This window comes from Patella vulgata, chromosome 1 (assembly GCF_932274485.2).
Source record: "Patella vulgata chromosome 1, xgPatVulg1.2, whole genome shotgun sequence".
Taxonomy (NCBI): Eukaryota; Metazoa; Mollusca; class Gastropoda; family Patellidae; genus Patella; species Patella vulgata.
In genome coordinates, this window is record NC_065879.2 from 32,334,302 (window position 1) to 32,347,018 (window position 12,717).

Sequence of the window (12,717 nt, forward strand, 5' to 3'; positions counted from 1 at the left end):
TTTTTGCCCGTCTTCATTAGCCCAGGTTAGGAGCAGAACAGTAGGACGTTAAACCCCATTTCATTTCATTTTTGCAATTTTACACAACAGCTGTATTTGTTTTTAAAAGCTGATTTTAAAAATGGCAGTACATTTTCGGGATTAATAAAAAAAGGCAGTCTTCAACATTTTTTGGCCATTACAGTCATTCAATTTATGCAAGATGACAGTTTGATAAAAATAACAACCCATGGAAATTAAACCATCAGTTGGTGGTGTTTTATGCAGTATAGATTTTCAATTAAATCTGATCAGCTCTTTTTCATCTTGTCATTTCTACAAACAATCTAGCTTAAATCTTTACTGTTTGGTACAAGTAAATATATATGAATAAGTTGTGATTGTTTTCTAAAAGACTATCTTATTTATAAACACTTACTTCTTCGCCTTTAATCAATTTTTCTAAAATATCTGCAACAGACTGTGAATCATCTAAGAATATGTAGCACTGTAAACAAAGAAATATACCTTTAACAAAATTGTGCCGCACTTCTATAACATAATTATTAATCTTATTATAGACAGTCATAGATATCAGTGTCAATGGATACAGACCACCAAATATTTCCCTCAATACATTAACAGCAAATGTTGATCATTATGTTCATAGTATTTCACCCCCTTTCCCCACTTTTGTGGGACAATTATTTTTTTAGATTCGAGGAAATTGCTTTGAATTTAATTAGGAGATAAACACCATTTGACCATGCTTGAATCATTAGAACATGAGACGCAACAACATCGAATTGTTCTAATGGGTAATTCAAGCATGGTTAAGTGGACAATAAACCCCTGATAAATACGAAACAGGAACGTGTTTATTGATATTGGAACTCAAATATTTAGGGATTTTCTTCTGGACTATTTAGGAAACATTCTTGCACCCATTTTAAATGGTTGTTATTTGACCACATGCTTGTATTCATTTATCAAAATATTCTCAATAGATTTAAACCGTCCTTGCTCTCCTGCAAATTCAAAATGCTTGAGTCTCGAGTTGCTGGTGAATGAATTATGAAAGAAAATGCTATTCGGTTATCGACAAAAAAATAAATATTTTTAATGTTTGAAGTTTTTTAAAAGAACAGGAAATTAGTCTTATTGCGGTATTTAGAGACGAGTGTCAGCTGTGATTGAAATAATTCCGGCCTGCTATCCGAGACTAAAAGAGAATAACTCTTGGCAACAAAGATGACTTCGCTTCGGGAGTTTCGTTTAAGTTTTCAGCCTTTATTATTTCATTTGCAGACTGTTATCACAATGTTGTAGTTAGTTCTTGTTCACACAATTGCAGTTCATACTTACATCCTCAAAAATACCCTATAAAACTATGACAGTGATGTCTAGCCTAAGATTCTACATGTTCCTGAAGCAACAACTGCGAGTATCACTACATCTGGCCGTTGCTTGTTTACTTCACAATTCCTGAACTTATAGCTATGTTATCTACAGACACGTGAGCAGTAGCGTCCAATCAGAGGTTGTGACATCGTGACCTCCACAGAAACCTTGACATTGAATGAACCTTGAACTTTGCAACTCGATTATCACAGGTAGATAACTGATAGACTCACAAGTTGGGCTTGTACCCAATCGAAATTAGTGCCGCAATATGCAGGGTATTACGTGAATGCCTTGATAGGATGTACGTAGTGGTTGCTATGTATACTGTTCTGACGTGTTGTCAACAAATGTCATTTTGGCATTATGATTAGACCTTTCAGCTGCTATTTTCGACTCCCTCATTGTATTTTCAAGTGATTTCTTGTGACTAATGACTTATTAATAGGTAGATCATGCTAGTCAAGACTTTGATCAAAGCGTGATTATAAAAGAAAATTCCACCTGATTAAGTAAATATTGGGAGTGAAGCCAGCCTACCAAAAAAGAAAACGAATTTGTCCATATTGTCACTGCCTAGTTACGAATATATTTGGATACCTGAAAATGGTTTTAATTAATTTATGACTAATTTTCTACTGTTTTATGTATTTCAGAAATGTGGTTTCATAAAAGATGATGTTTGAAAATGGTGTGATAGTCATGTGTGCATAATTTCTTGAAGATATTTGCCAATAAAGATTTGAATTGAGGAAGATCATTGAGCACAAAAATGTAAAAAAGTACACTGTAATATTTACACTCAGTAATTCGCCTTGATAATTTAGAGGGGGTTTATTGTCCATTCGACCACACTTTTCAACCAATCAGAATCAAGGAAATTTCTAATTTGTGCTACAATCTTTGATAGAAAGAGCTGAGCTCAATGAAACTATTGGGAAACGACAAAGCAGGGCAAAGAGAAGTATCAACATTAAAGCCAATTGGAAAATATATGGTGATCTGTGACAGCAAGCATTAACACCGTAAAGAACCAGTTACCACTCATGGCCATTTATTTTGTTTAAATATGTGTAGTATTTAGACATTACTTTAAAGGAGCTAAATCGCTAATATTTGGGACCTAGAAATTGACACAAGTGGGTCGCAACTCATATAATACCGTAATATGAATGTATATAAACTGATTTACATTCAATCGTTTCCGTTTTTACTCTAATTTCAAATCAGTTATGTTCCGTGAAATAAGCCAGCAGTCTCAATCGAGTGCAAATTCCTAGCGTCTGGTTATTCCAGTCTACATAAGCCGTTTGGTTTGGTGCAATATGTCTAGCCTCGTTCCTCTAGTCTCTTGCTAGAACTGAGGCTGAAACGCATTATGGTACACGATTCGTGTACCAATGGTAAAATATTTATTTTGTCTTAAATATTGGATATCAGAAGCCCACTCTTTTCCGGTAAGATCACAGAGCATCAATGTTGTTTTAAATTGACAAATAATTTGTGTTTTAAATGTTGAAGATTTTGGATGATATTGAGTTAGAGACTTAGCTCCTTTAATCTGCTGATGAATTATTTATCAAGAATGGATAAATATTAAGGGGCCTGAAGAACATTATGCATTATTACCTGACAAACATTGATGTAATCTGGAGTAGTAAGGCTCATGTATAACCGTGTTAATAGTTTTAATATGGTGTTTCTGAACTGTCGGTTCTGTATGAGAGCCATACATACTTTAAAACCATAGGTTAACATTGCTTGCATGTCATCCTGTAATGAAGAAGATTTAACTTATGATTTGGAAATAAACTTCAAAAATGCAGACAAGCACAAATTTGGACATATTTCTAGAAATTTCAAATACACTATGTCATGTAAGTTTATACTTACAGCACTTTTAATCGCTTTTTCAAAGATATCAATTCTTCTGGTTTCCAAGGCAATACCAATAGCCTGTAATAAAATGACAAATATAGCCACACTAATAAAATCTAATATGAAATTATAAAAAGAATTTAAACAGTACAATTAAGTTCAATTTCACAAATGCACTCTTATTATTTATAACTTTATAATTTCTGTCAATACAAAATCAAACGATAGGTTGCCAGGAAACAAAACATACACCGACAGCAGCTAAGTCGTCCGAGCAGGGTTGTCGCATATTTTTTTTCTTTTGCCAGTAATGAAAACATTTACACTAAAATCTGATTCTGGGTAACAACTCAATAAGTAATTATCAGAAATCTTTAGAATTTGTTTGCCTTCTAATAGTTCTACCCTACACTAACATTTTGTATACAAAACATTTTCTATCAAGGACAATAACTCTGAAAACAATCAGATATTAACTTTAGCCTCTAGAGTGTTAACACTGGAAATTGCAAAAAATAAATAGGCTTCTTCGTCTCATGACCTGAAACACTGTGTATGAATTTAATGTCATTCGGACATTAACTTTATTCTCTAGAGCATCAACAAGATTTTTCAAAGTGATCAAGGTCTATAATTCTGGCAGTAATTATCGGAAATCGTTGAAAATCACTAGGCACATGACCTGAAACAATGTGTATGAATTTAAAGTCATTCGGATGTTAACTTAACCTCTAGAATTTTCAAAATTATTAAGGGCCATAACTCTAGCAATAATTATCGGAAATTGTTGAAAAGAAATAGGATTTTTGGTCTCAAGACCATAAACACTGTATCTAAATTTGAAGTCAATTGGTTATTCACTTCAGCCTCTAGAGTGTTTACAATATTTTTCAAAGTGATCAAGGGCCATAATTACCAGAAATCGGTGAAAATCAATAGGCATCTTCATCTCATGAACTTTTTTAATGTGAATAAATTTAAAGTCAATTGGATATTAACTTTAACCTCTAGAGAAACCATGCAATTTTACAAAGTGATGATATTAACTTTGGTCCCTAGAGCGTCCGGATGGACAGACAGGGGCGACGGCAATATACGACTCAACCACATTTCAATGTGGGTGTATAAAAAGCCAAGGTATGATACCTGTTTGTACATTCTGTCATCAAAACATCTCTGAAACATTCGATTAACAATGGCTTCAAGTCTTGCATCAATTGGCTTTTGATCCTCTTCTGAACTTTCAGCATTTTGAACTCGCAGTTTTGTATAGAAATCAATACACTTTGCTAAGAAAATAGAATATAAGCTTAATTTTTTTTTTATTCCTTCTTGAAAGTTTGAAATACATCATGTAAGATTAGATAAAGAGCTGATAGTTCTCACCTTAAATAGTTAAAAACTAGATGATGTAAATGGATTATGCTGAAAATTTCTGTCAAATTACTTTACTCTAAGCCGAGAAAACCTTATTTTAAAATCTCTGTAGCATTGATTGTTATTGTTACTACTGTCACGATAATTAACAAAGTCTTGATTATCCATTTTTGCGTTTAATCATCAACAGATGTTGAACAGCAGATCGGATTCAAATCCAATGAAGATCGGACACATAAAATGGTATCGAGAGTTGATTATGGTCTTTTCATGTTAAATGTCTACTTAATAGTTTATATAAAGTTTACCTTCCTAAAGAAAGCCCTGCATTAGGCAAATTTACCTCTTGCATAATGTATGTTTAATAGTTTCTGAATATTTTTTTTTTTTAAACCATAAAAATGAATTGCTTTTAAGCTAATCCATCAATAAAATTTGTTTTGGTTTATCTTAAAATTAAAAGTAATTATTTTGTATCAAAAATTATTATTCTTACCAATGGTTGTCTCTACAAATTCTGATTTACAATTCACATTGAACAGATCTCCAGCACCAAGGGCAAAGGTCAAAGATTCTTCAAATGCTCCCAAATGATAATAGACCTGTAATATTCAAACACATTATTCTTTCCATTCAACAAAACTGTACCATTAATAGTATTTATTTTGACATACTACCTTTTTTGGTTCATTGGGTAAGGAACCGACTCAGAAATAAGGAAGTCCTGGGTTTGTTCTCACTTTATCAGCGTGGTTATCTCTATTGTCTGTGGTGCGGGATGAAGGGCCTTGCAAGGAACAATATCTAGTCAATTGGATGGGATGAAAAACATAGGTCCCATAATACTCACTGGCATGCACGTAAAATCGAACAATAGTTTTCAAACAAAATATAAGTATTATTGAATTATTGAATTAAGTTAACAAATATTATTTTTAAAGTTCCTCCATTCAACAGAAATTTGCTTGCAAATTTATGAAAATTATTAATTTACATTTTCAACCATTTAAATTGTTTTAAATACCTTGGAGGCTACCAAAGCCGCTAGTTCTTTCTGTTTAAAACTTGTATCTTCATAGAGTACTTCACTGTGGAAAAAACCCCAACATATACATGTAAACAAATATGCAAAACTGTCCCAGGATAACGTATGGAAATACTTTTGTAACATATACGTACAGCCCCAAAATGTTGATATACCTATATAACTCCTGTCGGTAGTAATGAAAACCTAACCCAATTTACAACTACTGTCCCAAATCATGCTATAAAATAAATAGTTTCTGTCCAGTAACAATAAACTACTTGATTATGGTTATCTGAAATAAAATCTTACCATACATGACTGAAGTAGTTTGTTCATATGCGTCGGAAAGATTTTATTGCAATGAATAGAAATACGTATAGATGCTCATTTGATTTTAAAATACAACCTGCTGTACATTAAAATTCATAAAATAATTTATCTGTACATGTACATATACACGCCATTTGAAGAGTTTTTAGCATTATTACTATTATTAAAGAAGATCTTACATTTTATCAATAGATTCTGATATTTCAGCCCAAAACACATCCACTATTTTGTTGAGTTTATCCAAAGCAAAAACCTTTAATTGATCTTCAGGTTCATCCAAGAGGGAGAGAACCCCAGCTGAAATTCAATTAGAAAATTAATCAGCTTGCATTATTAATTTCAACAAGAAAATACATTTAGTTCAACAAATAATGAATAACCCTAGAATTGCTTAACGTACTGGCTCTGCCCACTCCTTAATCATTTTAAATGGCCAACATCGACCTTTACCCAGGCTAGTTCCCTTTTGCACCACCATGCGGGCTATTAAATCGATCACCCCTTACTAGTCCGTTCATCTGAGCCCGTATTTTTAGCATTAATAATTACACAGTTAAAAGTCCTGCACGTATGCACGAGCATCCATTAATACAGCAATTCGTTTTTAATAATTACACAGTTAAAAGTCCTGCACGTATGCACGAGCATCCATTAATACAGCAATTCGTTTTTCAGATTTTTTGCTAGTTTTAAATTTTATATAGTTAACGACCCATGCACCAGACAGTTTGTCAATTATTGCGAAAGTTCATTCTCCAGGCGTTCTGGTAGATGACCTGTAAATCTAACAGACCACTATTTCCATAGTCCGTTAATCCGAGGGAGCCACAGTGGGTAAATGGGTAAGATGCCGGCTCAATACCTTGGAGGTCATGGGTTCGCACCCTGTGTTGGCCGAGAAAGTTTATCATAATTTCTGGACTGGGTTTCCCTTGTTAGTGGTGCATGACGGAGGGAATGACAAGGACAATTGTTTAGTTGTTCGGAACAGTTATCGCTCTGAATCGGATAAATCTACTAATTCACAGCAATTATTGTCTTTTCGGTGCTGGCTCTGTCTGACATGGTATTTCTAATTTCAAAAATTACGGATTTACTAATGGGCCCGGCTATATCATCAAGATCTGCGAAAATTCCATTCAAAGTTGTAAGAGAAGTTTGCGCATATTTATCAGCAATATTTTGAAGACCAATAATAATTGGCGTATGAGTTGAGTCAGTGGTTATGTCAAATTTTAAAGTTCCATCCCCATATAGTGTTGTTTTTGCTGACTTACTTTTACAGGAAGCGATGATAAAGAATGGTACTTGCATCTGATGTTTTATTGTTTGGTGGAGCCTTTTAATAACCACATGTTTCACATTAATATTTTTTTTTCGTGTTTTAAATTGGCCTATTTTTAATAAATTTATCAGCTACTTTTTTTTAAATATATATTACAGGTATAAATATGTGCTGTACTTGATTGCGATGGGTAAATTTGACCTTACCTGCATTTTATTTTTATAAAATCGCTTTTGGCTTATTATAAATTGATTTAACAGTTGTGTTCAACCTTTCCTTTCAACTTATTCCCGAGTCTGAAACGCCACCTACCCAAATGTCACTATAGTATCACTGAATGAAATGCCAAATAAATAAAATGATTTAGTTAATTACAGTCTAAACCGTGATAAATTTTGAACGGATTTCTTTAATTGTGAACAAACTACTGAATAATTGTTATTAAAAACTTGCCTATATGTGTTTGAAATCACCCCTGGCTGAAAAAAATCCATAGCACAATTAAATATCCCAACGAAAATGTTTTTGCTTGTATTTTCGATTATGTCCATCACAACATTACACATGTCACGTGATGAGCTAAACCATAGTAATACATATGTTAAAGGGGCTAAAGGTTGAAAAATTTTGACAATCGCGTGTGTTGTAATCAAAACAGTGCACAACCTTTTCGATCGTTTGAGTTTGGGCAACAAAAATAGCAACTAAAGACAATAACATTAATTTGATTGTCAGTCTACTAAATTTCATTCACAATGATTGAATATATCATCGATTATACGAATAACTGTAAATATTATTACTTTTCACATCATCATCACGGTCACCTCATAATTGTAAATACCCTGAATATTATATATATTTTTATAAATTATATCCCTGTCAATTATAGGCAACTTTGTGGCTAACATTTATAAATAAACACACTTTATTTCATAAAGTAATTGATCATATTCCGTAACAGGGTCTAATTCCAATGCTCTGTATAGTTTATTTTCAAAGTTTTATGGTTACCACAAAAAAAATGAAAAAGGGCCACCGCTTCTCAATAATTTTCACATTTAATTCACGTTCCGACTGTTCATGTCAGTATTATTCCTGATTAAATTACATTTTTTTGTTTATTCGACAGATATTGAAATCGAAACATTGATAAGAACAGCTCGAAATGTCTAAACGTTGTTTATCGTCTGTATAAAAATGTATTTAAAACAAAAAATCACTTGTCAAAAGAGGCATCGCAGATTGCGTGTATTATTGGGTCTTGTGTGTTAATTATGCAGTTTCGCGCTAAATTTAACTATTTTTACTGCATCTGTGTAGCATACAATAACTCACATGGCATGGTACCTTTTACGGTACTAGAATACAAAGCTTTGATTGCCTGAGGCATGATTGCAATCTACGAAATGCCATCAGAAAATTCCATTCTCCATGGATTTCAAAATGGAGTTGTACTTGTGATTAAATAATAACTGAGAGTTCAATCGTATGGATTCATTGGTCTGTGAATTTCAAAATGAAGTCAGGATTTTCGGAAATTAATTGTTTTGTTACCGAACAGTTTTTGCACAACAGAAATAATATTTGAAGAGAAATAGAAAGACATGGAACTGTCTGCCGATAATTAAACTTGTGTGTGGTACGATTTGTTGATAATAATTTGTGGTAGTTATTAAAAAAATAATGTTACCGATATATACCTATTCCATGGCCTCGGCTATTACTTTTGCCAAGGCAAATGTAAAATACATAGACATTTACCTTGGCTACAGCAGATTGCCTAGCTTAATTGACAGGACTGCTTATAAATTAAGTTCATCAGGAAATATTAAAGATATTCAAGGGTGAGATTCAGGGCCTGTAAAACGAATGCCTTTCTTTTTGTTCTGCACCTGTGTTCAAAAGAAATAATCCCACCAACTCTCTAACCAAATAATTAATACAAGACGGAAACAAAATAACGGACCACTGGCATATTTATGTTTGTAAACGCACAAACTCATTACTGGGTCTGAGAGCAATAGCTTAGGCCTATTTATACATAAAATTTGAACTGTCGTAAAAGAGCCAAACACTGTTACGATAGACAAGCCTTGCTTTGACCCCCTTATACGAAATGATCTATCCTGATAAGTGACGTAATTAGCTTCCATTTTTGTATTTCTCGATGTCAAGTTTTGTGACGAGTTCAATTTTACAAGAGAGAACTTTTTTTTAATCGCTGGGATATTTAGTTATACAATCGATTTTATTTGACTGGAGGTAATTTCAAACACACAGGTGAGTTTATATTAACCAAAGTGAAAGTTGTTAGTTAAGAAGACTACTGTCTGAGTCTTGGTAAATTTTAAACGGATTTCTTCGATTATGAACAAACTACTTAACTTTGGTTATTATAAACTTACCTGTGTGTTTGTAATCAACTCCCGTTCGATAAAATCCATTGCACAACTAATTATCACAACGATGAAAACAAGTTCTCTCTTGAAAAATTGAAATATCACAAACTTTTCCCAGAGAAAAATACCAATATGGAAGATGGTTACGTCACTCTGCGGAAGATATCATTTCGTATTAGGGGTGACAGCATAGGAAATTCAAGTACAATTACGACAAGAATCCATGACCACTCGGACCAAAGACCACTCGGTTCAAGACCAGTCGGACCAACTGATAGACCACTCAGCCCAAACAAATAGACTACTCGGACCATACAAGAAGACTATTCGGACCCACCAGAAAGACGACTCGGACCAATAATAAAGTGTTGTTTTAATAAATTGATAATTGCGTTTGTTTTAATATGATTACTCGAACCAATAATAAAGTGTTATTTTAATAAATTGATAATTGTGTTTATTTTAATATGACTACTCGAACCAATAATAAAGTGTTATTTGAATAAATTGCTAATTGTGTGTGTTTTAATATGACTACTCGAACTAATAATAACGTGTTGTTTGAATAAATTGATAATTGTATCCCAAATCGCAAAATATCGAGAACCACACTTGTAGTCACGTTTAAAAAGGGGCATATAAACGTCCGGTCTTCGTATTATTATGTGCTGTTTATATTAACGCATCAAGGGCGGATAACTTGAAAATGTGTCCCCCCCCCCCCCCATATATAGTAACCCAGGGGTTAGTGGGGTAGAACGGGATGAAACCACTGGGGATACCGCGAATGTGGAAAAAGTAAAATTAGGCTATCAGACAAGAACAGTATACCCGTATATGTAGAAACTGTCAAAAGTCTGGACATACCGAGTCTCATTGCAAGAGTAAATAAGAAAAATTAGATTGATATTTTTTTTTGGCACCATTATTAATTAATTTTAAAACTAATCGTTGATTTATTTTCCGTACACAAAATTGAACTAAACAACTCTAAATATAAGAATTCCGTATAAGAATTATTTGCTTCTTTGTATTGTGATTTAATAATAAATAAATAGCATATTGTCTAGCCTTATAATATAATTTAATTGGCCCGACTGGTCTTGCTTTGGTCCGACTGGTCTTAGTCCGAGTAGTCTTTGGTCCGAGTGGCATTGAGTTTGAGCGTTCGCACACATAACTACCCGCATTCCTGTATATAGTTACCGTCTTTTACATTCTAGTAAAATCTCTGCAAATTTTATAGCTTTACTTTTAGAAATATTTTGTTCTAATTATTTGATTAGCGACTCGGATGGGATTATTTACTTTTGAACACGCATGCCGCACAAAGACAACTATACATTCGTTTTACGGGCTTTATCACACTTCGGTCAAAACTGTCGAATCGAGAATTAATGTTCCGCTTCTTACGGGCTTAGTAGCATTATATACCCACCCGGGCACCCAATAGGCACGCCGAGGGCTGCCGCAACACGCTTAAAGATGTTACTGAAGCGGTTATTATTCGATCGAAAGAATGCGTATAAAATCAAAAATACACTCAGAGAATTTGGGGGTAAGCTTCATGATCCTTGTTAAATTATTTATAACATAAAGAAGATAGGATATTTATAGTTTATACATGACTTTATTTTTACGAGTATCCGTGCAATCAGTGATATTTTAATTGTGAAGAAAATTTGATAGACTGGCGATCAATGGTTTCCATATAAATCTCCTATGTAATTGCCTTCAATTGATATTTTTCGTCGCCCAAACCCATATACGATCAAAATGATCGCGCTGTCAAACTATCTTTCAATGTTAACCAACCCCTGCAACAGGTATATTGGATTCGACCAATACGTCACGAAGACATTGTTGACATCGACTCTGTCGAAATTACAAGTAAATTTTCAAATTTTTCAAGAGAGAACTTGTTCTCATCGTTGTGATAATTAGTTGTGCAATGGATTTTATCGAACGGGAGTTGATTACAAACACACAGGTAAGTTTATAATAACCAAAGTTAAGTAGTTTGTTCATAATAGAAGAAATCCGTTTAAAATTTACGATGGTTCACACAGTAGTTTCAAGTTTGTTCATAATCGTAGAAATCCGTTTAAAATTTACGACGGTTAAGACAGTAGTATATAAGCTACCGGTAACGAAAAACAATATATCGCCTCCAACATAGGTTATAATAACGATAAATTAAATTTGCCTATATTTGTAATATTAAAGGTGCTCGATCGTGGTGTTTGTTGATCTGATGTCATTAGCCTAATGTGACAAAGCAAAATCGAAAGTATTCCGAAGTTTACAATGTTCAAATGACAGAAATGTATGGACAATGTGAGAAAAACTACACCTGTAATAAATTTATCAAATAAGGAAACCAACCTGCAGAAGTTATGTTCATCCGCATAATTACTTGAGTTCAGGTATTTTAGTATTAACGTTATTTTATCACCGGCGTTGCTCTGTAAATTTACTTCTCAGGCATGGACAGGAAATGGCGCAGAAGTCTCGGTTATTATGTCGCAAATTATCGAAATTTCGGTTATCCAGAGTTTGAAATAAATTTTAAGTTAGCAGGATTTGCTAGCCTCTTAATACCTTTACATTTTTTTTTTATTTTTTTTTTTGGGGGGGGGGGGGGTGTTTGTGTATATTTTTATGACTCCTTAAACAAATTAACAATTTGCTCAATACCCTCTTCACAAAATTACACCGCAGCTGAATTTGCTTTGTTTTTCCCTTTTTCGGAAGCGGGTGGAATGGATTTACCTCCCTTCAATCATAGATGGCCACAGATCACTAATTATTTCCCTTCTCGTCTCTTAGACCGGCTCTAACTTTTCGTTGGGTAGAACGCTTTCTGCCACAGGTGGATCAACATGTGGCAAACTCTTGCCCAAAAGCATGTATGAGGTTCACCATGAAAAACTTGAGATACACAAGTTGGAAGTAGAGACAAGTAAACATGCAATTTCCGGCCCTACATTTCAACGTTACCAACCTCACAACTCTTAGTATCCTTCCGTCTCAAAATC

The 12,717-nt window shown here is 33.6% G+C and overlaps 1 protein-coding gene across 2 annotated transcripts in view; it reads right to left on the bottom strand.

The window, feature by feature from the left end:
* LOC126828354 (26S proteasome non-ATPase regulatory subunit 1) overlaps positions 1-12,213 on the bottom strand; it is a 253,794-nt gene extending 241,581 nt beyond the window's left edge. For both annotated transcript variants that reach the window (XM_050558095.1, XM_050558091.1), the window contains exons 1-8: positions 12,065-12,213; positions 6,172-6,289; positions 5,660-5,723; positions 5,132-5,237; positions 4,405-4,547; positions 3,274-3,336; positions 3,010-3,153; positions 419-487 (exon numbers count right to left, since the gene is read on the bottom strand). In XM_050558095.1, the coding sequence (XP_050414052.1) occupies positions 419-487; positions 3,010-3,153; positions 3,274-3,336; positions 4,405-4,547; positions 5,132-5,237; positions 5,660-5,723; positions 6,172-6,289; positions 12,065-12,089 (732 nt within the window). In that variant the 5' untranslated portion in view covers positions 12,090-12,213. The remainder of the gene's footprint in view (positions 1-418; positions 488-3,009; positions 3,154-3,273; positions 3,337-4,404; positions 4,548-5,131; positions 5,238-5,659; positions 5,724-6,171; positions 6,290-12,064) is intronic.
* Between the last annotated feature and the right edge of the window lie 504 nt (positions 12,214-12,717).